This window comes from Erythrolamprus reginae, chromosome 2 (assembly GCF_031021105.1).
Source record: "Erythrolamprus reginae isolate rEryReg1 chromosome 2, rEryReg1.hap1, whole genome shotgun sequence".
Taxonomy (NCBI): Eukaryota; Metazoa; Chordata; class Lepidosauria; order Squamata; family Dipsadidae; genus Erythrolamprus; species Erythrolamprus reginae.
Genome location: NC_091951.1, coordinates 7,708,992 through 7,736,977, shown reverse-complemented (window position 1 = coordinate 7,736,977; position 27,986 = coordinate 7,708,992). Strand labels below are relative to the sequence as shown.

The 27,986-nt window shown below is 41.5% G+C and overlaps 1 protein-coding gene across 1 annotated transcript; it reads left to right on the top strand.

Annotated features, from left to right (window-relative positions):
* Window positions 1–22: 22 nt before the first annotated feature.
* LOC139159086 (vomeronasal type-2 receptor 26-like) lies at window positions 23–27,846 on the top strand. The gene is made up of 7 exons (XM_070736450.1): window positions 23–98; window positions 673–841; window positions 7,302–7,593; window positions 15,265–16,065; window positions 18,687–18,914; window positions 21,365–21,491; window positions 26,972–27,846. The coding sequence occupies exons 1-7, from the start codon at window positions 23–25 to the stop codon at window positions 27,844–27,846; spliced, it is 2,568 nt and encodes an 855-aa protein (XP_070592551.1).
* The last annotated feature ends 140 nt before the right edge of the window (window positions 27,847–27,986 follow it).

Below are 27,986 nucleotides of genomic sequence, written 5' to 3'. Positions count from 1 at the left end.
TAAAATAAATAAAATGAGCGGTATGGGAATTTTGGCCAAGTTCCTCAACAGAAATGCAGATTTTCTACAGACCACCAACATTTTCTCCCAGACCACCAGTTGGTGACCCCTGGTTTATACCCAGAACACCAACCAGATTTCCTCTTTTGTAAACGAACAAGGAGTTTCCAAAAATGACATGAAACACTAGATAGTGTCCAAACCCAGGAAGCAGAACCTATCTAGATTTTCAGGAAGAGTTTCTTTTCTGAATGGAGCACTTTGGAAAGTACACTCTTGAGGACATTACAATAGGGATGCTTCTTCTCCTTATAATTTTCAAAATTACCGCTATCCCATGTTTCACGTGGATGCCACATCACTTGGGATTTTCTTTCCCAACAGATGAAGAGCAACATGCGGTAACCTGACATCCAGGCTGCATAAACACCTTGTGTGACATTTTGGGCAGGGCAGATGCTATGTAGATGAACACGGTCTTATCCTCTTAAATGTTAGCCTTCGATTGTGTAGCTCTGTCTACACCACAGAAGCTACTGCAGGTTCAAGCTTGAAAGATGTTCTGTTAACCGTGTAACAAAAACTGTTCCATGGCAGGAAACAGTGCAGGCATAGAAAGAATGATCCTCTTTCTCCTGCTATTTCTGCTGATCTTGTTTCTGCCTTGCACAGCCACCAAGATGGGGAAGACCTCGTGCCCTTTGACTCTGGGCCGGGATGGGGAACAGCCATCGATTTATGGCAAGCCAGGAGATTTTTCCATTAGTGGCATGATCTGTGGAATAAAGACTCTTTTTCAACAACATAATTTCCAGAGGACTCCCTCTGCTATGGTTTCCACGTAAGACTACAGGGGCATTTCAACTTATTCCTCTTCCTTCCCCTCTTTCCTTCTTTGTCTTTCCTCTTTCCCTTTCATAGAAACATAGAAGACTGACGGCAGAAAAAGACCTCATGGTCCATCTAGTCTGCCCTTATACCATTTCCTGTATTTTATCTTACAATGGATATATGTTTATCCCAGGCATGTTTAAATTCAGCTACTGTGGATTTACCAACCACGTCTGCTGGAAGTTTGTTCCAAGGATCTACTACTCTTTCAGTGAAATAATTTTTTCTCATGTTGCTTTTGATCTTTCCCCCAACTAACTTCAGATTGTGTCCCCTTGTTCTTGTGTTCACTTTCTTATTAGAAACACTTCCCTCCTGAACCATATTTAACCCTTTAACATATTTAAATGTTTTGATCATATTATTATTATTATTATTATTATTATTATTATTATTATTATTATTAATTAGATTTGTATGCCGCCCCTTTCCGTGGACTCGGGGCGGCTCACAACACAATAAAACAATTCATGACAAATCTAATAATTTACAATTTAAAATTTAAAATAGTTAAAGAAACACCCATTTTTTAAGCAGACATACCTACAAACATACCATACATAAATTATATAGGCCCGGGGGAGATATGTCAATTCCCCCATGCCTGATGACAAAGGTGGGTTTTGAGGAGTTTACGAAAGGCAAGGAGGGTAGGGGCAGTTCTAATCTCTGGGGGGGAGCTGGTTCCAGAGAGTCGGGGCCACCACAGAGAAGGATCTTCCCCTGGGGCCCGCCAACCGACATTGTTTAGTTGATGGGACCCGGAGAAGGCCGACTCTGTGGGACCTAATTGGTCGCTGGGATTTGTGCAGCAGAAGGCGGTCTCGGAGATATTCTGGTCCGATGCAATGAAGGGCTTTATAGGTCAAAACCAACACTTTGAATTGTGACCGGAAATTGATCGGCAACCAATGTAGACTGCGGAGTGTTGGTGTAACATGGGCATATTTGGGAAAGCCCATGACTGCTCTCTCAGCTGCATTCTGCACGATCTGAAGTTTCCGAACACTTTTCAAAGGTAGACCCATGTAGAGACCATTGCAGTAGTCGAGCCTCGAGGTGATGAGGGCATGAGTGACTGTGAGCAATGAGTCCTGGTCCAAATATGTCCCCCCTTTCCCTTCTGTCCTCCATACTATACAGATTGAGTTCATGAAGTCTTTCCTGATACGTTTTATTCTTAAGACCGTCCACCATTCTTGTAGCCCGTCTTTTGACCCGTTCAATTTTGTCAATATCTTTTTGTAGGTGAGGTCTCCAGAACTTTCTTCTTTCCTATCCCTTCTTGGAGGCTGAAATGCAAAAGGGGAAACATTTCTCCTTTTGTTTTGTTTTTAGTTTTGGTAGCCCTCTCCCAGTGAAAATGGAGCCCTGAACTCTGTTTTTGCTGGTGGCAGCACCTGGGCTGGTCCTTTGCTGTTCCAGAGAGTCTTTGCAAGCCAGAACTAAGCACTGCATGGGCCTTGAGTTTGATACTCCTGAATTAGAGGAACGGGGACTTTTTCTGCCATCAGTTTAATGTGCAGAATAAAGACCTAGTCTGCTTTTCTTCTGCATATCTTCACCAAATATGATTATAACTGTTTGATGTGAAAGTTTGTGAATGCAAAGTGACCAGCCCAGAGCACAAACTGGTTAGAGAAGGCGATGTGAAAAGAGAAGGAGAAAGAGAAAGATTGGTAGGAAGAGGAAACTGCTCCAAATACCCAACAGGAAACCATTAATGATTTCTTTACATTGTGCAAATGGGGAAAAGGTGCTTAAAAAGAAACAAGCAATTTGAGTTTTGCTTTTAAAAAAAAATCTTAAAAAAAAATAAAATAAAGGTATGAATTGAATGGTTTGTGAAGTACCTTATTTTTTAGAAACATAGAAACATAGAAGACTGACGGCAGAAAAAGACCTCATGGTCCATCTAGTCTGCCCTTATACTATTTCCTGTATTTTATCTTAGGATGATGTTTATCCCAGGCATGTTTAAACTCAGTGACTGTGGATTTACCAACCACGTCTGCTGGAAGTTTGTTCCAAGGATCTACTACTCTTTCAGTGAAATAATATTTTCTCATGTTGCTTTTGATCTTTCCCCCAACTAACTTCAGATTGTGTCCCCTTGTTCTTGTGTTCACTTTCTTATTAGAAACACTTCCCTCCTGAACCTTATTTAACCCTTTAACATATTTAAATGTTTTGATCTTATTATTATTATTATTATTATTATTATTATTATTATTATTATTATTATTGTTATTTATTAGATTTGTATGCCGCCCCTTTCCATGGACTCGGGGCAGCTCACAACACAATAAAGCAATTCATGACAAATCTAATAATTTACAATTTAAAATTTAAAATAGTTAAAGAAACACCAATTTTTTAAGCAGACATACCTACAAACATACCATACATAAATTATATAGGCCTGGGGGAGATATGTCAATTCCCCCATGCCTGATGACAAAGGTGGGTTTTGAGGAGTTTACGAAAGGCAAGGAGGGTAGGGGCAGTTCTAATCTCTGGGGGGGAGCTGGTTCCAGAGAGTCGGGGCCACCACAGAGAAGGATCTTCCCCTGGGGCCCGCCAACCGACATTGTTTAGTTGATGGTACCCGGAGAAGGCCGACTCTGTGGGACCTAATTGGTCGCTGGGATTTGTGCAGCAGAAGGCGGTCTCGGAGATATTCTGGTGCGATGCCATGAAGGGCTTTATAGGTCAAAACCAACACTTTGAATTGTGACCGGAAATTGATCGGCAACCAATATAGACTGCGGAGTGTTGGTGTAACATGGGCATATTTGGGAAAGCCCATGACTGCTCTCGCAGCTGCATTCTGCACGATCTGAAGTTTCCGAACACTTTTCAAAGGTAGACCCATGTAGAGACCGTTGCAGTAGTCGAGCCTCGAGGTGATGAGGGCATGAGTGACTGTGAGCAATGAGTCCTGGTCCAAATATGTCCCCCCTTTCCCTTCTGTCCTCCAGACTATACAGATTGAGTTCATGAAGTCTTTCCTGATATGTTTTATTCTTAAGACCTTCCACCATTCTTGTAGCCCGTCTTTGGACCCGTTCAATTTTGTCAATATCTTTTTGTAGGTGAGGTCTCCAGAACTTTCTTCTTTCCTGTCCCTTCTTGGATGCTGAAATGCAAAGGGGAAACATTCTCCTTTTGTTTTGTTTTTAGTTTTGGTAGCCCTCTCCCAGTGAAAATGGAGCCCCGAACTCTGTTTTTGCTGGTGGCAGCACCTGGGCTGGTCCTTTGCTGTTCCAGAGAGGCTTTGCAAGCCAGAACTAAGCACTGCATGGGCCTTGAGTTTGATACTCCTGAATTAGAGGAACGGGGACTTTTTCTGCCATCAGTTTAATGTGCAGAATAAAGACCTAGTCTGCTTTTCTTCTGCATATCTTCACCAAATATGATTATAACTGTTTGATGTGAAAGTTTGTGAATGCAAAGTGACCAGCCCAGAGCACAAACTGGTTAGAGAAGGCGATGTGAAAAGAGAAGGAGAAAGAGAAAGATTGGTAGGAAGAGGAAACTGCTCCAAATACCCAACAGTAAACCATTAATGATTTCTTTACATTGTGCAAATGGGGAAAAGGTGCTTAAAAAGAAACAAGCAATTTGAGTTTTGCTTTTTTAAAAAAATCTTTAAAAAAAAAATAAGGGTATGAATTGAATGGTTTGTGAAGTACCTCATTTTTTAGAAACATAGAAACATAGAAGACTGACGGCAGAAAAAGACCTCATGGTCCATCTAGTCTGCCCTTATATTATTTCCTGTATTTTATCTTAGGATGGATATATGTTTATCCTAGGCATGTTTAAATTCAGTGACTGTGGATTTACCAACCACGTCTGCTGGAAGTTTGTTCCAAAGATCTACTACTCTTTCAGTAAAATAATATTTTCTCACGTTGCTTTGGATCTTTCCCCCAACTAACTTCAGATTGTGTCCCCTTGTTCTTGTGTTCACTTTTCTATTAAAAACACTTCCCTCCTGGAACTTATTTAACCATTTAACATATTTAAATGTTTCGATCATGTCCCCCCTTTTCCTTCTGTCCTCCAGACTATACAGAGTACGAATGAAAAAATCCTGCAAGTCGGGAAGATCATTAGCACCTGTTAGAGCTGGGGGAAAAAGCTTCAAAAAAGCTACATTCGGAGTATAAGACAGACCAAATTTTTTTGCCTCATTTGGAGGAGAACAGGTGCATCTTATACTCTGAAAATGTGGTAACCAACAAAATGTAAGTGTCAGAACTATTGGTTAGGAAGTGATCCCTGGTTCTTGAAAAAAGTATCTTAATCACTTTCCCTGTGCTGATTAATGCATTATTTATTTTATTTTATTTATTTTGTCAAGCATATGTAAGATTGCAAGAAAAGTATTAACATGATTGTGAATACATAAAATGTATAAACATGGTTAAGAATATTTAAAACCCACCTTGCTGTCAGGCATGGGGGAACTGAGATACTCTTTCCCCCTAGGCCTTTACAATTTATGCATGGTATGTTTGTTTGTATGTATGATTAGTTTTAGAATAAGGGTTTTTTAGTTGTTTTAGTATTGGATTTACATGATGTTTTTTATTATTGTTGTTAGCCACCCTAGTCTACGGATAGGGGCAGCATTCAAATCAAATCAAATCAAATCAAATCAAATCAAATCAAATCAAATCAAATCAAATCAAATCAAATCAAATCAAATCAAATCAAATCAAATCAAATCAAATCAAATCAAATCAAATCAAATCAAATCAAATCAAATCAAATCAAATCAAATCAAATCAAATCAAATCAAATCAAATCAAATCAAATCAAATCAAATCAAATCAAATCAAATCAAATCAAATCAAATCAAATCAAATCAAATCAAATCAAATCAAATCAAATCAGCAGACCTCTTAGGAATGGCATGAAATCAATGGTAGACAGTCTAAGGTTAAAGCTTTGGGGGTTTTGGGAGGACACCACAGAGTCTGGTAGTGTATTCCAGGCATTGACCATTCTGTTGCTGAAGTCATAGTTTTTTGCAACTGAGTTTTGGGCAGTTTACGTTAAGTTTGTATCTATTCTGTGCTCGTGTATTGCTGCAGTTGAAACTGAAGTAGTCATTGACAGACAGGACATTGTTGCAGATAATTTTATGTGCTACACTTAAGTCACATTGAAAGTGGTTCAGTTCTAAATAGTCTAAGTCCGACATTTCAAATACATTTTTTTCATGGGTGTTCTGTTTTAAAATCTTCAGAACCCTTGTAAATTTCATTTCATTTTATTTTCATTTATTTCATTTATTCATTTGTCCAATACACAAATACATAGGAAGAAAAATGGACATGTAGTGACATATATAAGGGTAAAGCGAACTTAGAGGAGAGGATATATGAAAGAAAGAAAATATATATGATAAGTGAGAGAAAGGAAAGACAATTGGACAGGGGACGGAAGGCACACTGGTGCACTTATGTACGCCCCTTACTGGCCTCTTAGGAACCTGGAGAGGTCAATCGTGGAGAGTCTAAGGGAGAAATGTTGGGGGTTAGGGGTTGACACAATTGAGTCCGGTAATGAGTTCCATGCTTCAATTACTCGATTGTTGAAATCATATTTTTTACAGTCAAGTTTGTAGCGGTTCGTATTAAGTTTGAATCTGTTGCGTGCTCTTGTGTTGTTGCGGTTGAAGCTGAAGTAGTCATTGACTGGTAGGACGTTGCAGCATATGGTCTTGTGGGCAATACTCAAATCGTGTTTTAGGTGCCGTAGTTCTAGGCTTTCTAGGCCCAGGATTGTTAGTCTATTTTCGTAGGATATTCTGTTTCGAGTGGAGGAGTGAAGGGCTCTTCTGGTGAAATATCTTTGGACATTTTCAAGGGTGTTGATGTCTGAGACGTGGTATGGGTTCCAGACAGATGAGCAGTAGTCTAGGATGGGTCTGGCAAAGGTTTTGTAGGCTCTCATGAGTAGTGTGAGATTGCCTGAGCAGATGCTGCGTAGGATCGGGTTCACACAGCATTCATAAAACTGGCAGATTAGAAATAATGATCTTCTGCAAAATATGTCTCTGTCTATGAATTATATCCACTTTTTTCATGGATGTTCTATTTTAAAGCCTTCAATAGCTTTGTAAACTTCACACGGCATTCAGAAATTGACAGGTCAGAAATAAGAATCTGCTTTGAGACCCTATTTTGACCCTAAAATAACATCAAACTGCTTCCTTCCAATGACAGTAGACAGAAAACAGTAGATAGAAAACAGCTTAGATAGAATTGCAGATGTAGTCTACATCAACTATTGATGTAGTCTATAGTTATTGATACATTGCAAAGATTTATGAACAATGAATAGACTGGTTTCTTGCTGTGATTGATGTTTATGGTCTGTAATCATATTTGCAGGAAAGGATATCCATTTTATTGGAAAATCCTGTCCTTCCTCTTTGCTGTACAAGAGATCAACCAGGATCCAAAATTCTTACCCAACCTCACGTTAGGCTACACAATCCAAGACAGTTATTTTGATGTGAAAATGACTTCGGATGCTCTGCTGGACCTGCTTTCAACTGGAGAGGCCAATGTGCCCAACTATAGCTGTGGAAGGGAGAAAAACATCCTGGCACTTCTTGAAGGGGCCTCCACGGACATCTCCATCCAGATTTCAACCATGTTGCACACCTACAAAATCTCTCAGGTATTTGTATGCATAGAAATGGTGTTCTCTCCCAGCAATGAGTCCTCCAAGAAATCGCCCCCCACACACTAATTTTAGAAGATATAAGCATGTAATTCTATTATTATTATTATTATTATTATTATTATTATTATTATTATTATTATTATGGGGCTACGTTTGAAAAGTGTTCGGAAACGTCAGATCATGCAGAATGTAGCTGCGAGAACAATCATGGGCTTTCCCAGGTATGCCCATGTTACACCAACACTCCGCAGTCTGCATTGGTTGCCGATCAATTTCCGGTCACAATTCAAAGTATTGGTCATCACCTATAAAGCCCTTCATGGCATCGGACCAGAATATCTCCGGGACTGCCTTCTGCCACACGAATCCCAGCGACTGGTTAGGTCCCACAGAGTTGGCCTTCTCCGGGTCCCGTCGACTAAACAATGTCATTTGGCGGGACCCAGGAGAAGAGCCTTCTCTGTGGCGGCCCCGACGCTCTGGAACCAACTGCCCCCAGATATCAGCGTTGCCCCCACCCTCCTTGCCTTTTGCAAGCTCCTTAAAACCCACCTCTGTCATCAGGCATGGGGGAATTGAAATTTTTCCCCTTCACCCTAGGCTTATAGAATTTATACATCGTATGCTTGTTTGTATGATTGGTCTCTTAAATTGGGGGTTTTTAGATTATTTTTTAATATTCGATTTGTTACATTGTATTTTTTATTGTTGTTAGCCGCCCCGAGTCTTCGGAGAGGGGCGGCATACAAATCTAATAAATAAACAAACAAACAAACAAATAAATAAATAAATATTTAATAATAATAATAATAATTATTATTATTATTGTTGTTGTTGTTGTTGTTATTATTATTATTATTATTATTATTATTATTATTATTATTATTATTATTTAGATTTGTATGCTGCCCCTCTCCGCAGACTAATATTTTAGGAGCAGGGAGGTTTGGATTTAGAAATCTAGCAACAAAGCAAGAAATAGGTCTGTTTGGTACAAGCTGCTAATTAGAGTCCAAACCAGAAACCAAAACTCACAGACATTTTCTTTGATCACACAGCTTTCATTAACTGACTCACACTGAGTTGGCAGAAAGCCCAGAGAGAATGAAACCAACTCCCCAGTTCGTAATTCATCATTGAAATAATAATATCCCAAGAGAGACATCCGAGCGGACACCTGGAACATAATGAAAGTTGACTTCCTCACTGAAGCATCACGTGGCCCAACCTTAAATAACCTAAGAGCATGGCCAATTGTTCTAGAGGGCTATTCAAGCAGAGACCTCCTCTTTCTTAGCCACTCGTGCCTTCTGGCAACTCTGCCTACCCTAGCATCAAGAAGAGGCTCCTCCTCTTCTCCCGAATCACTCATGTGCACCTTGGGAGATGCAGAAGGCCCTGTTTGGCTTTCAGCTTCTGACTCCACATCCTTTCTGACCTTCTCACTATCAGACTTGGGTGACAGATAACACAGGCTTAGGTTACCAGGCTGCAACCATCTCTCGATCTTTGGGATCCATGACCAGCTGTGCGGGACGCAGACGGGCCTCAACAGAAATGTATCTAGATTTGTAATGGGAATGAAAAGCAGTTTAATGTGTCAATGCTGATTGGTGACTCATGAAACCTAATAGTGATAATTTCTCCTTAATAATAGCATCTTCAAAGCATGGCCCAGCCATTCTTGAGGTGGTAGAAAACCTGACACCTAAATTTTTTATTTATTTATTTATTTATTTATTTTGCCCAATACACAATAATATACAATGAAGGTTATAGAGGATGTAGTAGAGAAGAAATAAGAGATATAGGTGAGACTATAGGACAGGAGACGGAAGGCACTCTAGTGCGATTATGTACGCCCCTTACTGACCTCTTAGGAATCTGGAGAGGTCAACCGTGGATAGTCTAAGGGTAAAATATTGCGGTTAGGGGATGATACTATAGAGTCTGGTAGTGAATTCCACGCTTCGACAACCCAATTACTAAAGTCATATTTTTTACAGTCAAGTTTGGAGCGGTTAATATTAAGCTTGAGTCTGCTGTGTGCTCTTGTGTTGTTGTTATTTATTTATTATTTATTTATTTATTTATTTTGTCCAATACACAATAATACACAATGAAGGTTATAGAAGATATAGTAGAGAAGAAATGCGAGTTATAGGAGAGACTATAGGATAGGGGACGGAAGGCACTCTAGTGCGCTTATGTACGCCCCTTACCGACCTCTTAGGAATCTGGAGAGGTCAACCATGGATAGTCTAAGGGTAAAATGTTGGGGGTTAGGGGATGATACTACGGAGTCCGGTAATGAGTTCCACGCTTCAACAACCCGATTACTAACGTCATATTTTTTATAGTCACGTTTGGAGCGGTTAATGTTAAGCTTGAATCTGTTTTGTGGTCTTGTGTTGTTGTGGTTGAAGCTGAAGTAGTCTTTGACAGGCAGGACATTGCAACATATGATCTTGTGGGCAATTCTTAGATCATGTTTAAGGCGTCGTAGTTCTAAGCTTTCAAGACTCAGGATTGTAAGTCTTGTTTCGTAGGATATTCTGTTTTGAGTGGAGGAATGAAGGGCTCTTCTTGTGAAGTAACTTTGAACATTTTCAAGGGTGTTAATGTCTGAGATGCGATATGGGTTCCAAACAGATGAGCTGTATTTGAGGATGGGTCTGGCGAAAAATTTTGTAAGCTCTGGTAAGTAGTGCGAGATTTCCAGAGCAGAAACTAAATGGTTATTTCAATTCAGTGTTGATTGGATGGCTAGATTGTTGTCCCCATTTTGGGTCTAAGCCTGGTGCTGAGACTAATGATGGATGCCAGACATGATGCGATTGTGGTTTTGATTGCTTTTTATTGGAGTACTCCAAGGAAAAGGGCCCCTGGCCTAAATGCCAAGAACTAAGTGTGAAGGGAGGAAAACTGGGGTTTGATTATATAGGTCTCCGAAAGATAGTAGGCCTGAAAAGTTATACAAAGCAAAGTTTTAGACATACAGATTGCAAAGTGTATCAGAACTGTTTGTAACGTCGCTGGACTGTTGCTGTGAAATGCGATTTTGTAAAGTATGTAGTTCTGAGATATATTTGGAAATAGAACGTTGAAACTGCGAGAAATACGGAACTGAAACTAGACAAAGGATAGAGGTTTGAGATATACACCAGTATATGTGGAGACTGTCTGTCACTATGACAGAACAAAAAAGTAAGTTGTGAAATGCATGCAGAAAAGTATAAAATAATGTCTTGGGATGAGTTGAGAGTCTCTGGCCATAGGTAATCCTTGCTGGATTCAGCTATGTCAGTGGACCTCATTGCAATGGGTTATTGGTGTAAGTTGTGTTGTGATGGCTGTTCATGTTCCAAATCGCTCATGAAATAAACCTCTGACTCTCAAAGTAAGGTTTATTGTTTGTGGTTTGTCTGAGTTCCTGTTTTTGTTGGAATATTTTTATAACAGATGGTGCCTGTCACTTCGGATAAGATTTATTTATTTTTATTTATTTATTGTTAGAGTTGAAAGGGACCATGCAGGTCATCAAGTCCAACCCCCTGCCTGAGCAGGAATTCTAAAGCACTCCAGCCAAGTGGCAGTCCAATCTCCTCTTGAAAGTGTCCAGAGTTGGGGAGTTCACAACCTCCACAGGCAGGTTGTTCCACTGGTTGATCGCTCTGACTGTCAGGAAGTTCTTCCTTACTTCTAGGTTGAATCTCTCCTTGGTCAGCTTCCAGCCGTTGTTCCTCGTCCGGCCCTCTGGTGCTCTGGAGAATAGAGTGGCCCCCTCCTCTCTATGGCAACCCCTCATATACCTATATACAGCTATCATGTCCCCTCTCGCCCTCCTTTTCTCTAGGCTATCCATGCCCAGTTCCCGCAATCTGTCTTCGTAAGTCTTGGTTTCAAGTCCCCTAATCATTTTGGTTGCTCTTTTCTGCACCTTCTCCAGAGTTTCAAGGTCTCTTTTGAAGTGTGGTGACCAGAACTGGATGCAGTACTCCAGATGTGGTCTGACCAGGGCGTAGTAGAGTGGTATTAATACTTCCCTGGTCTTGGAGTATATCCCCCTGTTGATGCAGCTTAGGATGGCGTTGGCTTTTTTGGCCGCTGCTGCACATTGCTGGCTCATGTTTAGTTGATTATCCACCAAGACTCCAAGATCTCTTTCGCAGTCACTACTGCTAAGCGGGGATTCTCCCAGGCTGTATGTGTGTCTAGGGTTTTTTTTTACGAAGATGAAGGACTTTGCTCTTGTCGACGTTGAACATCATGTTGTTGTTGTGGGCCCATAGTGTTAATCTGTCCAGATCTTTCTGTATTTTGAGCCTGTCTTCTAGGGTGTTGGCAACCCCTGCCAGGTTGGTGTCATCTGCGAATTTGATTAGTTCCTCTTCTACTCCCTCGTCCAGGTCATTGATGAAAATATTGAAGAGTACAGGGCCCAGGACAGAACCCTGTGGTACCCTACTGCCTACCTTCTTCCATGTGGATTTGGAACCGTTGAGGACAACTCATTGCGTGCGGTTGGACAGCCAGCTGTTTATCCATCTGCATGTGTTGTAACCTACCCCGTTTTTTTCTAATTTGTGGATTAGGAGGTTGATAGCTGCTGGAAGAGACCTGTTTTCCAACCAGGACCCCTGACTGTTCCTTGCATGGAGCTTCAGGTCACCAGCCTATTCTTATTCGAACTTTTTACTTTGGATAAGAGGTAAGCCAGTTGTTAGTTAGATAGGTTGTGTGACTTAGATAGAGAGGGTGGGTCCTATCCTGGATTTGAACGCAAGGGAAGGGTCATGCCCAGAATTGCACTGTGGACAGGTCTGTGTCTTTCTCTGATGTCTTATGTTGGCAAAATGGTCAATGCAGATCCTGTGGCTGGGACCTGGCGTAATTCAGTCTCCCCTGAGAACTTATCATTTTCTTATAATTTTGAAGGCAGTCACACCCTCACTTCAGGTCATGCCCAATGAAGTGTAGATTTGTTGCTGAATTGTATTATGTGTAACCAGGGTTGAGTTGAGGATCGTGGAGTGAAAGGGTGTCCTCTCCCTTCCCCACTCACAGTAGACTTCTGATAAGTGATATTCTGATCCCATGGGAAAAAGAATAGTTGCAAGTAAAGTTTGAACAAAGACTTATGGAGTGGAAAGGGCTGTGCCTTCTCCCTTTACAACAGGCTTCGAATAAGCATTGTTCTGGAAAAAATATGTCTAACCTAGTTCATATAATATCAGTGCCCTCTGTTCCAGATTCTCTTATGCTTTTGCTACATGAGAATGCTGTACATTTTAACCAGAGGATAATAAAATATGGTATATATACAATGCAGTTGATGAAAAGAAATATAGAGCAAATATTTGCAAATGTGGGACTTGGATGAAAATAAAGCAAGAATCGCCCAATAAGAACACACTAGCCTGAACCATTGCCTCCCTGCAGAAATGTCCCAATGAGCAAATTGCCTGACTCCTAGTTGCAAGGGCCTGTTCAGGATCTTCCTGACCATCAATACTGAGGTGCTGCAATGTCCCTGAGGGGAACGATGCCTTCAGAGGGACTTAGAGCAACCCAGCCATGTGTGTGTGTGGGGGTGTCACTCACAAATGCCAATCCTAGAAAGAAGACTTGGACACATCCCTCTCTGGGTGAAATGACACAGTATTGAGCTGTGCACCTCCTTTTATTGGGGAATATGCAAATGGGAATGATTACACATACATGTCAAGTGATATACAAACATCCAATAACGTAACTCTAAAACATAACACAACTTCAGCCTCCTTCCTATCTCCATATGGAATGTAACCAGTTTCCACTGAGCAAATGTCTCTCATGGCCAATTTCCTGGGACCTTTTGTTGTTAACACAGCTATCTCCTGTTTACCACAAAGCAAGGTCTTTTATCACAGCCTTCGTCCTGTTTACCCCAGGCAATGAAATTTGCATCTTTTGATCACACAGTTCTTTTCCTGTTGACGCATTCTTGTTATCCAAGGAGAGTTGCTTGAACTGTTTTATGGCCAGTCATTTCCTTAAGCAGATTTCACCAGAAATGCAGACTCACTCTGTGACCTACGTGCAGTCCTGTCTTGGCTAATGGAATTGGAGTGTATAAAGCATTCACGTTAGAAGTCCAGATATAGTGTAATCCTATCCTAACATGCTATGGCACCTACAAATACAGCTGTGAAGTATTAGGATTTGGCTTGGGTCCATGTTTTGCACTGTAAAAAAATATCAACCCCAGATGAGGAAGTTGCTCAGCCTGTCATCAACTTATCACTACTTGCAATCACAAATACTAAAGGTACTGTTTCATGGAAGCCTAGCAATGACTGCAAGAAACAGCCTGCATTAGGAGAGGTTTTATGTCTGCAGTCTGGATTAGAGCTGCATTACTCCTTTTCAGTTTCTTGCTGTATTCAAGGTTGCATATGCCACCATTTAAATGGTTCAGTTTGCTTGAGTCTTCGGAGAGGGGCGGCATACAAATCTAATATTATATTATTATTATTATTATTATTATTATTGTTGTTGTTGTTATTATTATTATTATTATTATTATTATTATTATTATTATTGACGACCCCTTTTATGTATTTGCCTTGCTGAAATGCCTTTCAATCCAAGTAGCTGTTCTCCTTAGTAATGATTTAACAATTTGTTCTATTGGTCTCTAGCTGTCCCTATTCCTAGGCCTTGGTTAATGAATGCTCTGGGAGTTATCTAATGCACATTCTATTTGGTCCATGGCTAGGGTGGTGTAGGGTTTCCTGCTTGAGCAGAGAGTTGGACTTGATGACCTGCAAGATCCCTTTCAACTCCAAAAACAACAAACAAACAAGCAAACAAACAAAATCTCTATTTCTAACTTCTAGCTGAAATCTGCAAGCTGCCTAAACTCTTTGTTTATTTCATCAGCTTTCTAATTACCCAGAATTGCTACAAGCTTTACATGTGCCTATTTCCTGTCAATAAACAGTCTTTGTTTTTGTCAGATAGACTCCTCAATTACAGGCTTCCTGGTTTACACTCAAGTGTGTGCCATGATCTTGACTTATTTAAGCAGACAGCCTATCAAGACATCTTAGTCATTAGTGGAGAAATGATCTCTAAAATGTGGTTCCTGCTTAAGAGCTTATCGATTGGCAAAATGACAAGGGAAGCAACTCCCATATAAAAGTCCACCCCCTCTTTGTTTCTTTGTTTCTTTGTTTCTTTGCTTCTTTGCTTCTTTGCTTCTTTGCTTCTTTGCTTCTTTGCTTCTTTGCTTCTTTGCTTCTTTGCTTCTTTGCTTCTTTGCTTCTTTGCTTCTTTGCTTCTTTGCTTCTTTGCTTCTTTGCTTCTTTGCTTCTTTGCTTCTTTGCTTCTTTGCTTCTTTGCTTCTTTGCTTCTTTGCTTCTTTGCTTCTTTGCTTCTTTGCTTCTTTGCTTCTTTGCTTCTTTGCTTCTTTGCTTCTTTGCTTCTTTGCTTCTTTGCTTCTTTGCTTCTTTGCTTCTTTGCTTCTTTGCTTCTTTGCTTCTTTGCTTCTTTGTTTCTTTCAAGGTGGCTAGCCTTTCTCCCAGAAGAAAAATAACATTTTACCCGTCCATTTTGAATAGTTAATATTTGAGCCTTGATCTGACAAAACGGTGACCCTTAATACCTTCTTTTTCTTTTCAGATCAGTTATACTTTTGCTTCACATGTGCTAGGCGATAAAACCCAGTTCCCCTTTTTCTATTGGACTGTCCCTTCAGAAGGAATCTGGTACTCAGGGATTATAAATCTACTCCATCATTTCAGATGGATTTTAATTGGGCTCCTTGCTCCAGACAGTGACGATGGGCAAACCTTCATGAGAACTTTAACAACCCTGCTCACAAGGAATGAAATTTGTGTGGTTTTGTCCCAAACCATCTCTGTGGTTGCCATCAAGGTATCTATTAGTTTAACACAATTCTTCAAATGGACACAAGTCAATGTCTTTGTTTATTTTGGAGAACCAGGTTCCTTTTTACATGGAATAAGTATTATGCAGGATGTGTTTAACCGTGTGAAAGCACCCACTTATGACAAAGTCTGGATCACTACAGCTAGCTGGGATTTTATGTTGGATTTGAGATATAGTCCACAAAATATTCTCAACTCTTCTGTTTATTTTTCCTTCCTCACCCACCAGAAAGAATGGGCAAACCAGGATGATTTCCACTTATTTTATTCATCTATTAGCAGATATGTAGAGTTGACGTTTCGTTGTTCATATTTAAAGCATCCCTTGGCCAAGAAAGGTAGGATGAGGTGCAATGAGAAAGAGAAGTTGAAGATCCAACTGACCAAGGAGGAGAAGGAAAGAAACTTCTCCCTAGACAACTACCAAATTTACTATTCTGTCTGGGCTACAGCACAGGCATTAAATACTGTGTACTCTTCCAGAAGCGAAAAGACGAGGAGGAAGGAAATTCATAAACTGCAACCATGGCAGGTATTATCTTTTCCATTGTAGGTCTCTATCCTCTACTTGAGGCTCAATATTTATTTATTCATTTATTCATTCATTCATTCATTCATTCATCCATCCATCCAATACACAAATACATAGGAAGAAAAATAGACATGTAGTAATATATATAAGGGTAAAAGTGAACTTAGAGGAGAGGATATATGAAAGAAAGAGAATATATATGATGAGAGAAAGGAAAGACAATTGGACAGGGGACGAAAGGCACACCAGTTCACTTATGTACGCCCCTTACTGGCCTCTTAGGAACCTGAAGAGGTCATTCGTGGAGAGTTTAAGGGAGAAATGTTGGGGGTAAGGGGTTGACACAATTGAGTCCGGTAATGAGTTCCACGCTTCGATAACTCGATTGTTGAAATCATATTTTTTACAGTCAAGTTTGGAGCAGTTCGTATTAAGTTTGAATCTGTTGCATGCTCTTGTGTTGTTGCGGTTTATTTATTTATTTATTTATTATTTAGATTTGTATGCCGCCCCTCTCCGAGGACTCGGGGTGGCTCACAGCAGAGAAAAACAAATAATAAATAATCTGAATACATTTAAAACATTTAAGATTTAAAAAGAAACCCCATATAGTACATACACACTCACAAGCATACCATACACAATTTAAACATGCCCAGGGGGAGATGTCTTAGTTCCCCCATGCCTGACGGCAAAGGTGGGTTTTAAGGAGTTTACGGAAGGCAGGTAGAGTAGGGGCAGTTCTAATCTCTGGGGGGAGTTGGTTCCAGAGAGCCGGTGCCGCCACAGAGAAGGCTCTTCCCCTGGGGCCCACCAACCGACACTGTTTAGTTGACGGGACCCAGAGAAGGCCCACTCTGTGGGACCTAATCGGTCGCTGGGATTCGTGCGACAGGAGGCGGTCTCGGAGGTATTCTGGTCCGATGCCATGAAGGGCTTTAAAGGTCATAACCAACACTTTGAATTGTGACCGGAAATTGATCGGCAGCCAATGCAGACTGCGGAGTGATGGTGAAACATGGGCATACCTAGGTAAGCCCATGACTGCTCTCACAGCTGCATTCTGCACGATCTGAAGTTTCCGAACACTTTTCAGAGGTAGCCCCATGTAGAGAGCATTACAGTAGTCGAACCTCGAGGTGATGAAGGCATGAGTGACTGTGAGCAATGAGTCCCGGTCCAGATAGGGCCGCAACTGGTGCACCAGGCGGACCTGGGCAAACGCCCCCCCTCGCCACAGCTGAGAGATGGTTTTCTAATGTGAGCTGTGGATCGAGGAGGACGCCCAAGTTGCGGACCCTCTCTGAGGGGGGCAATGATTCCCCCCCCCAGGGTGATGGACGGACAGATGGGATTGTCCTTGGGAGGCAGAACCCACAGCCACTCCGTCTTATCTGGGTTGAGTTTGAGTCTGTTGACACCCATCCAGGCCCCAACAGCCTCCAGGCACCGGCACATCACTTCCAGCACTTCGTTGACTGGGCATCGGGTGGATATGTAAAGCTGGGTATCATCGGCATATTGATGATACCTCACCCCATGTCCTTGGATGATCTCACCCAGTGGTTTCATGTAGATGTTGAATAGCAGGGGGGAGAGGACCGACCCCTGAGGTACCCCACAAGGGAGCGACCTCGGAGCTGACCTCTGACCCCCCACTAACACTGACTGCGACCGGCCAGAGAGGTAGGAGGAGAACCACTGAAGAACAGTGCCTCCCACTCCCAACCCCTCCAGCCGGTGCAGAAGGATACCATGGTCGATGGTATCGAAAGCCGCTGAGAGGTCAAGAAGCACCAGGACAGAGGATAAACCCCTGTCCCGGGCCCGCCAGAGATCATCCATTGAAGCTGAAGTAGTCATTGACCGGTAGGATGTTGCAGCATATGATCTTGTGGGCAATACTCAAATCGTGTTTTAGGCACCGTAGTTCTAAGCTTTCTAGGCCCAGGATTGTTAGTCTATTTTCGTAGGACATTTTCAAGGGTGTTGATGTCTGAGGTGTGGTATGGGTTCCAGACAGATGAGCAGTAGTCTAGGATGGGTTTGGCAAAAGTTTTGTAGGCTCTTGTGAGTAGTGTGAGATTGCCTAAGCAGAAGCTGCGTAGGATCAGGTTAATAACTCTAGAAGCTTTTTTGGCTATATTGTTGCAGTGGGCTTGAGCACTTAGGTCATTCGATATTAGTATTCCAAGGTCTTTTACTGAGTGTGGGTTGGCAGTGAGAGATTGTTTATTCAGTTCGTATGTTCAGTTTGGATACTATAACTGCATAGATTGTATAGCTCAGTGCACCATGCTGAGATTTGAGCAAATCTAACAGTCAATCTCTCCTAGGTACAAAACAATAATAGTTCAAGGGTTTTTTAAAAAATTCTAAAATTAATGTGATAGTAACAACAACAATTTCACTTCTGCATATGCTCAGAAGGTGGATTCAGCCCAAAACACAGCTGAGGAGCTGATCAACTGTTCTTCGGGCAAAGTTTTTAACACGGGGCAGGTGGGTGGGCTTTTTTCAAAGCATAGAATAAGGAGAAGCCATCGAAACAAACAAAAATTATTTTGTCTTCTTTCCCTTCTTTTCCATCCGTTCTATTTCTCCTCCTTTACTTGTTCCAGTTTCACTCCTTCCTCCAAAGTTCTCATTTTTACAACTCTTCCATGGGTGGAGTGTATTTTGACAAGAGTGGCGGGATGAAATCTGATTTAAACATCATGAGCTCCATGATATTTCCCAATAAGTCCATAAAGAGATGGAAATTTGGGAGTCTGAGAAGGGAAGAATCTTCAGACCTAAAGCTTTTTGTTGATCAAGATGGTACTGCTCTCCTCAGCCTACTGGACAAGGTGTGTGAGAAAAGGCCTTTAATTTGTCCAACTTTAATAACTTTACTGCCTCCGGAACTGCCTACTACTGCACGAATCCCAGTGACCGATAAGGTCCCACAGAGTTGACTTTCTCCGGGTCTCGTTGACTAAACAATGTCCTTTGGTGGGCCCCAGGGGAAGAGCCTTCTCTGTGGCGGCGCCGACCCTCTGGAACCAGCTCCCCCCGGAGATTAGAACTGCCCCCACCCTCCATGTCTTTCATAAACTACTCAAGACTCACTTGTACCGCCAGGCATGGGGGAGTTGAGATATTCCTTCCCCCTAGTCCATTACAAGTTATGCATGGTATGTTTGTGTGTATGTTTGGTTTTATAATAAGGGTTTTTAGTTGTTTTATTATTGGATTATTACATGTTGTTTTTATCATTGTTGTTAGCTGCCCCGAGTCTACGGAGAGGGGCGGGCATACAAATGCAATAAATTATTATTATTATTATTATTGAATATCTTTCATTCTTCTAATTGCAAAAACCAAAAGACTTCACCTCTCTCCATTACCCATATTATTCCTATACTGGTGACTTATCATACCTTCATAAACATCATGAGGACATTCTTGATTTCACACGAAGATTGTTATTTTTACTGTTAGGTTGGCACGACAATGCAATGAAGTCTATAAAGGTCCACAAGAGGGATCAGAATGACAAAAAGAACATGGATCTTTCCCCCCACCCATTTGATAAGTTATGGGGCTGGTGGAAATTGTCAAGGTCAACTTAAGTCAACCTTATTTGTGGACTTTACATAATAACACAGTGTCTTAGGGAGGCAAGATAAAAAACAAAGTAATCAAGGCATGTTTAAGTCAGGGCTGAGTGCAAATGGGGAAAGCTCCTTAGCTTTAAAATATTGATTGATTGATTGATTGATTGGTTTATTTATTTATTTATTTGTTTATTTATTTATTTGTTTGTTTGTTTGTTTATTTATTTATTTATTTATTTATTTGTATGCCGTCCCTCTCCGTAGATTCGGGGCGGCTAACAGCAGTAATAAAAACAGCATATAACAATCCAATATTAAAACAATTAAAAACCCTTATTGTAAAACCAAACATACATACAGACATACCAGGCATAAAATTGTAAAGGCCTAGGGGTAAAGAGCATCTCAGTTCCCCCATGCCTGGCGGCAGAGGTGGGTTTTAAGAAGCTTACGAAAGGCAAGGAGGGTGGGGGCAATTCTAATCTCTGGGGGGAGTTGGTTCCAGAGGGCCGGGGCCACCACAGAGAAGGCTCCTCCCCTGGGTCCCGCCAAGCGACATTGTTTAGTTGACGGGACCTGGAGAAGACCCACTCTGTGGGACCTAACTGGTCACTGGGATTCGTGCAGCAGAAGGCGGTCCCTGAGATAATCTGGTCCAGTGCCATGAAGGGCTTTATAGGTCATAACCAACACTTTGAATTGTGAATGGAAGCTTTAAAATATCCTGAGATTTACAAAGCACCATCAGATCATTGAAGCTAAGTCCAGAGCCACGGTGGTGCAAGAGTTAAAGTGCAATACTGAAGGCTACTTCTGCTGACTGCTGGTGGTTTGCCATTTGGCGGTTCAAAGCTCACCAGGCTCAAGCTTGACTCAGTCTTCCATCCTTCCAGGGTGGGTAAATTGAAGACCCAGATTGTTGGGGGCAATATGCTGACTCTATAAGATTAGAGAGGGCTGCAAAGCACTATAAAGTGATATGTAAGTCTAAGTGCTATTCCTATTGCTGTTAACAGAATAGCTTCATGGGAAACCCTGAAGAAGTACAATGATTGAACAGAGTGAGACCTAACCAAGGAAGCAATAGATTGTTCAATCAGTCATAAAATCAGTATACAGGCTTGAGGTTCAGCCCACTGTTTTAAGAATTACTTTATACTCCTGAACCCTCATGCCCACAAATAAATGACATCTATCCCATTTCTTTGATTATTATTATTATTATTATTATTATTATTATTATTATTATTATTATTTATTGGATTTGTATGCCGCCCCTCTCCGCACACTCGGGGCGGCTAACAACAATGATAAAAAACAGCATGTAACAATCCAATTAATAAAACAATTAAAAACCCTTATAGTAAAACCAAACATACACACAAACATACCATTCATAACTTGTAATGGCCTAGGGGGAAAGAATATCTTAACTCCCCCATGCTTGGCAATAAAGGTGGGTCTTGAGTAATTTGCGAAAGAAAATGAGGGTGGGGGCCATTCTAATCTCTGGGGGGAGTTGATTTCAGAGGGCCGGGGCCACCACAGAGAAGGCTCTTCCCCTGGGGCCCGTCAAACGACATTGTTTGGTCGATGGGACGTGGAGAAGGCCAACTCTGTGGCCGCTGGGATTCGTGAGGTAGAAGACAGTTCCGGATGTATTCTGGCCTGGATGTGTTCTCTCTCTCTCTTTTGCTCAGGCCCTGCCTTCTTCCAAGTGTGTGGAAAGCTGCCATCCAGGGTTTGCCAAAGTGCCTCAGGAAGGGGAACCTCTTTGCTGTTATGACTGCCTTGCCTGTGGAGAAGGGACCATTTCCATTTCAGAAGGTGGGTGATGCTGCAGAAAAAGGCAGGTTTCAGAGGAGGTGTATTTGAGTGTGTGCCTAAAAATTGGTATTTTGGCAAAGCTAGCAACATCTACATGTTCAAACAGCTTTCACCAGAATAACAAAGTAGTACGATTATGCCAAGCCATAAACTTTCTCCCTTGGGCCATGCCTTGGTGTGTGCCATGTATTGGTGCACTTAGGAAAGGGCTGAGATTTGCATCAAAACATTGACACTTTACTTTCATCAGTCTGATCCTAAGGACAAGGCCCTTAGTGACATTCTCCCTGCAGTCACCAACTAGTATGATGGTTTTCATGGGAAAAATCTCACTCACCCACCAGCTGGGAGAAATGTGCACCAAGTACTGAAGTACTGAATACTTATGCATGCTTATATTTTTCAGAGGTCCGATATTGTTCTATGCACAATCAGGTTTTTTTAAATCGCATGTAATATTCTAATTTTCTGAGATGGGGGATTTGGGATTTTGATGAATTGTATCCCATAATCATCGCAATTATGACAAATCATGGTTTGCATGTTATGAGTTTCTCTCATATATTAATTTTCACCTTTTAAGGTACATTACTGAAATTAACAAACGTTTGCACATTATTCTAATTTTTTGAATTTCACCTATATACAAGAAGCAATTCAGATTTCTTGGATAAACCCAGGTTTGATGGGACTACAGTGTTCCCTCAATTTTCACGAGGGATGCGTTCCGAGACCGCCCGCGAAAGTCGAATTTCCGCGAAGTAGAGATGCGGAAGTAAATACACTGGCTTAAAGGATGGTGTCGCCATAAGAACTTCGGCTTCCTCGACCATGGCCTGCACTATCTCCAAGAAGGGCTTCTAGCAAGCGACGGGCTACACCTCACTAGAGCGGGGAAGAACCTCCTAGGCAACCGACTAGCCCAACTCATCAGGAGGGCTTTAAACTAGCTCTGAGAGGGGAGGGTGACCAAACTATACGACAAAACACTGAACAAAACAAGGAAGGGGAACGGGACAAGCCTACAAACAAACCTGAGATTAAAAAATTTCTACCTGCAAACAAACACAAACATCTAAAATGCCTGTACACGAACGCACAAAGCTTGGGAAACAAACAGGACGAACTGGAATTATTAATACACGAGGGCCAATATGATCTAATTGGAATCACAGAAACCTGGTGGGACGAAACACACGCCTGGAACACACAGATAATGGGTTACAACCTCTTCAAGAAGAACAGGTCAAACAAGAAAGGAGGAGGTGTTGCACTATACATCAAAGACCACTACACTGCCACAGAACTACATCCAACCAAAGATGATAACCCCCTAGAAATCATATGGGTCAACATAAAAGAAAAAAAGAGCAACACCACAATTGGAGTATACTACAGACCACCCAATCAAACAGACACAATGGACGACCTCTTCACATGCCAACTAACAGACATATGCAACAAACACAGCACGACAATAATGGGGGACTTCAACTACCCAGACATCAACTGGAAAACTAACTCAGCACCAAGCGGAAAGTCTGCCAAATTTCTTTCCAGTCTAGCTGACAACTTTCTAACCCAAAAAGTTGAAACAGGAACCAGAGGGAATGCTATATTAGACCTAATACTAACAAACAGGGAAGAAACAATAGAGGGAACAGAAGAAGAAGGGAAACTGGGAGAGAGCGACCACGTCATCCTCAAATTCAACATAGTGCAATCACTAGCTACTATACCCAACACCACTACAGTCCCAGACTTCAGAAAAGCGGACTTTAACAAGCTCAGAGCGAACCTTGAACAATGCCCCTGGAACGAACTCTTAGAAGGAAAAACCACTCAGGAAGCCTGGGTGATCCTAAAAAACAGCATCATAGACGCCCAAAACAACGCAATCCCCATGAAAAGGAAAAACAGGAAAACCAAAACTAAACCTGCATGGCTAAACAAAGCCCTCGCAGATGACATAAAAGGAAAAAAAGCTAAGTACAAACAATGGAAAGAAGGACTCATAACCAAAGCGGAATATCAGCAAACAGCCAGTTCTTGCAAACAAAAAATAAAAACAGCAAAGGCACAATATGAACAACACCTTGCAGCGGAAGTCAAAGACAACAAAAAAAGATTCTTCCAACACATCAACAATAAGAAGAAAATCAAAGAAACAATCGTCACACTAAAAAACGAAGAGGGTAGAGAAATCACAGACAGCAATAACCAAGCACAGCTACTCAACGCCTACTTTGCAACAGTCTTCACACAAAAGGGAACCTCCCTCCAACCAATCTGCAATTTAACTGCAACAAACTGCCCCAGAACCAAACTCAACATAGACAAAAGCACAGTGAGGGACTACCTGAGGGAACTCAACGAATACAAATCACCAGGGCCAGACGGACTTCACCCCAAAGTCCTAAAAGAATTGGCAGACACCATAGCGGAACCACTCCTCCTCATCTACCAAATATCCTGGATCACTGGAGACCTACCGGAAGACTGGAAGCGAGCTGACGTAGTCCCCATCCACAAAAAAGGCAAAATGACCGACCCAGGTAACTACAGACCAATCAGTCTGACCTCTATACCTGGAAAAATACTGGAGAAAATAATCAAAAAGCAACTTACCCACTTCCTAGAAACAAACAAGATCATATCCAATAGCCAGCACGGATTCATCAGAAACAAATCATGCCAAACCAATCTCATATCATTTTTCAACACCATAACCAAGTCAGTTGACCAACGCAACTCAGTGGACCTCATATACTTGGACTTCAGTAAGGCTTTCGATAAAGTCGACCACAATCTTCTAATCCACAAACTAGAAAAAAATGGAGTAGATTACTACACATGTAGATGGATAAACAGTTGGCTGACCAACCGCACCCAACGAGTTGTCCTCAACGGCACCAAATCCACATGGAAAAAAGTAGACAGTGGAGTACCACAGGGCTCTGTCCTGGGTCCTGTACTCTTTAACATCTTCATGAACAACCTGGACGAGGAAATAAAAGGGGAACTAATAAAATTTGCAGATGACACCAAGCTGGCGGGGGTAGCCAACACCCTTGAGGACAGGCTCAGAGTACAAGAAGACCTAGACAGACTATCACAGTGGGCCCATACCAACAAAATGAGGTTCAACACCGACAAATGCAGAGTCCTCCACCTCGGCAAAAAGAACCCTAGACATACATACAGCCTGGGAGATACCCCACTCAGCAGTAGTGACTGCGAAAGAGATCTTGGAGTCTTGGTGGACAATCAACTAAACATGAGTCAGCAATGTGCAGCAGCAGCCAAAAAAGCCAGCTCAATCCTAAGCTGCATCAACAGAGGAATACGCTCCAAGACCAGGGAAGTACTAATACCACTCTACTATGCCCTGGTCAGACCCCACCTGGAGTACTGCATCCAATTCTGGTCAGCCTCACAACACATAGTTCCTTGTCCGGCCCTCTGGTGCACCTGGGAATAAAGCAGACCCCTCCTCACCGTGGCAACCCCTCAAGTATCTGTAAACTGCTATCATGTCCCCTCTAGGACCTTTGAAAAAGGAAGGTCTAGAGGGGACATGATAGCAGTTTACAGATACTTGAGGGGTTGCCACGGTGAGGAGGGGGTCTCTTTATTCCCCAGGGCACCAGAGGGCCGGACAAGGAACAATGGTTGGAAGCTGACCAAGGAGAGATTCAACCTGGAAATAAGGAAGAACTTCCTGACGGTCAGAGCGATCAACCAATGGAACTGCCTGCCAGGGGAGGTGGTGAACTCCCCAACTCTGGACACCTTCAAGAGGAGATTGGACTTCCATTTGGCTGGGGTGCTGTAGGGTTTCCTGCTCAGGCAGGGGGTTGGACTCGATGACCTAACGGTGCCTTTCAATTCTATTAATAAATAAATAAATAAATAAATAAATAAATAAATAAATAAATAAATAAAATAAATAAACAAATAAACACTATTTTTGGCTAGGAACAGTATCACAAGCCTTCCCTTAACACTTTAAACCCCTAAATGACAATTTCCCATTCCCTTAACAGCCATTGAGATTATTACTCACCATGTTTATTTATTAAAGTTTATTAAAAAATATTTATTAAAGGTGGACAAAAATTTGGCGATGACAGATGATGTCATCGGGTGGGAAAAACCATGGTATAGGGGGAAAAAAAACGTGAAGTATTTTTTAATTAATATTTTTGAAAAAACGTGGTATAGACTTTCCGCGAAGTTCGAACCTGCGAAAATCGAGGGAACACTGTAATTACCTTTGATCTATTGTTTATCCCTATGAATAAAAGACTATGACTGTACTATTATAAAAAGCAGTTTTACTCATTAAATTTTTTATCTCTACATGTGAAGGCTGAGTCAGAATGGGCCCCCAGATATATTTAACTTTGCCTTTAAGTTTGTTAGGGTTGGAATTGCCATATTATCTTGAAAACTGCTGGTGATGGAAGGAGGAATGGCCTCCCTTTCCTTAAATTATTCCCATGCTTCATCATTTTTATAAAATCTCCACCTCAAGCATATGTGAAGGAGCTTTCACCCTAAACAGGGTATTTGACCAAATGGAAAAAGAAAAAGCTTCAAGAGTTGTAAACCTAATCAAGAAGGCTTCAAGAGTTGTAAACATAATCCTATGTAGCTTCTGCTCTGGCAATCTCACACTACTTACCAGAGCTTACAAAACTTTTGCCAGACCCATCCTCGAATACAGCTCATCTGTTTGGAACCCATATCGCATCTCAGACATTAACACCCTTGAAAATGTCCAAAGATACTTCACAAGAAGAGCCCTTCACTCCTCCACTCGAAATAGAATACCCTATGAGACTAGACTTTCAATCCTGGGCCTAGAAAGTTTAGAACTAAGACGCCTTAAACAAGATCTAAGTATTGCCCACAAGATCATATGCTGCAACGTCCTGCCTGTCGGCGACTATTTCAGCTTCAACCACAACAACACAAGAACACACAACAGATTTAAACTTAATATTAACCGCTCCAAAGTTGACTGTAAAAAATATGACTTCAGTAACTGAGTTGCCGAAGCGTGGAACTTATTACTGGACTCCATAGTGTCATCCCCAAACCCCCAACACTTTACCCTTAGATTATCTATGGTTGACCTATCCAGATTCCTAAGAGGCCAGTAAGGGGCGAGTACAAATGCACTAGAGTGCCTTCCGTCCCCTGTCCTATTGCTCTCCTATATCTCCTATACCGTTCTTCTATTTCTATATCTCTTCTTCTATTCTTTCATTGATATGTTCTTTTATTATATCTTCTTTTCTATTATTTCTCAGATATATTTTACTATGAGTATCTCCTCTATAACCTCCATCATGTATTTTACTATGTGTATATAGATATATACCCACTAAACCCCTCATTGTGTATTGGAAAAAATAAATAAATAAATAAAATAAATAAAATAAAAACTTCTACTACATACTTTTTCTTTTCAGATGCCAAAGAATGCCTGACATGTCCAGAAGACCAATATCCGAACATTGCCAAAATTCAATGCATCCCTAAAATGATAACGTTCATGTCCTACCAAGAATCTTTGGGGATCATCCTAATCTCTTTTATCTTATATTTCTCCATCACTACTGCTGTTGTGTTAGGAATCTTCATTAGACATCGAGAAACTCCCATTGTCAAAGCCAACAACCGTGACCTCTCCTACATCCTCCTGGTCTCCCTCCTGCTTTGCTTTTTGACTTCCTTTCTCTTCATTGGTCAGCCAAGAAGGTCCACCTGCCTTCTCCGTCAAACAACCTTCAGCATTATTTTCTCACTTGCTGTCTCTTCTGTGTTGGCCAAAACCATCACAGTGGTGTTGGCCTTCCTGGCCACAAAGCCTGGCCACACCATGAAGAGATGGCTAGGAAAAGCTTTGACCAACTCCATTGTTATTTCTGGTTCTAGTGTCCAGATTGCCATTTCTGTCTTTTGGTTGGGAATTTCTCCCCCGTTTCCAGATTCGGATATGCATTCCCAGCCTGAAGAGATTGTCCTGCAATGCAATGAAGGCTCCGTTGCCATGTTTTATGGAGTCCTTGGTTATATGGGTTTCCAGGCTGCCATCTGCTTCACGGTGGCTTTTCTAGCCAGACACCTGCCTGGAGCCTTCAATGAAGCCAAGCTGATCACCTTCAGCATGCTGGTCTTCTGCAGTGTCTGGATCTCCTTTGTGCCAACCTATCTGAGCACCAAAGGGAAATACATGGTGGCTGTGCAGGTCTTTTCCATCTTGGCCTCCAGTGCTGGGCTGCTGGGCTGCATCTTCATCCCCAAATGTTACATCATTTTACTAAGACCAGATCTGAGCATCTAATACTAAAAGTAAAATAGAAAACCTAACTTTTCTGGATTCATTTTTAGCAATCTGATTTAAGAAGAAAATTCCCTTGCTCTTCCAAATATTGGGGCTTTATGTACAAATTAGTCTGCAGAGAAAATTTATTATTTATTTAT

Bases quoted from the DNA above. Each gene is read 5' to 3' on its own strand.
- LOC139159086 (XM_070736450.1), top strand. From the start codon at position 23: ATGGGAATTTTGGCCAAGTTCCTCAACAGAAATGCAGATTTTCTACAG. The intron at 99-672 runs GTTGGTGACCCC...TGCCTTGCACAG, and splicing joins CATTTTCTCCCAGACCACCA to CCACCAAGATGGGGAAGACC. The intron at 16,066-18,686 runs GTATTATCTTTT...TACTTGTTCCAG, and splicing joins ATAAACTGCAACCATGGCAG to TTTCACTCCTTCCTCCAAAG.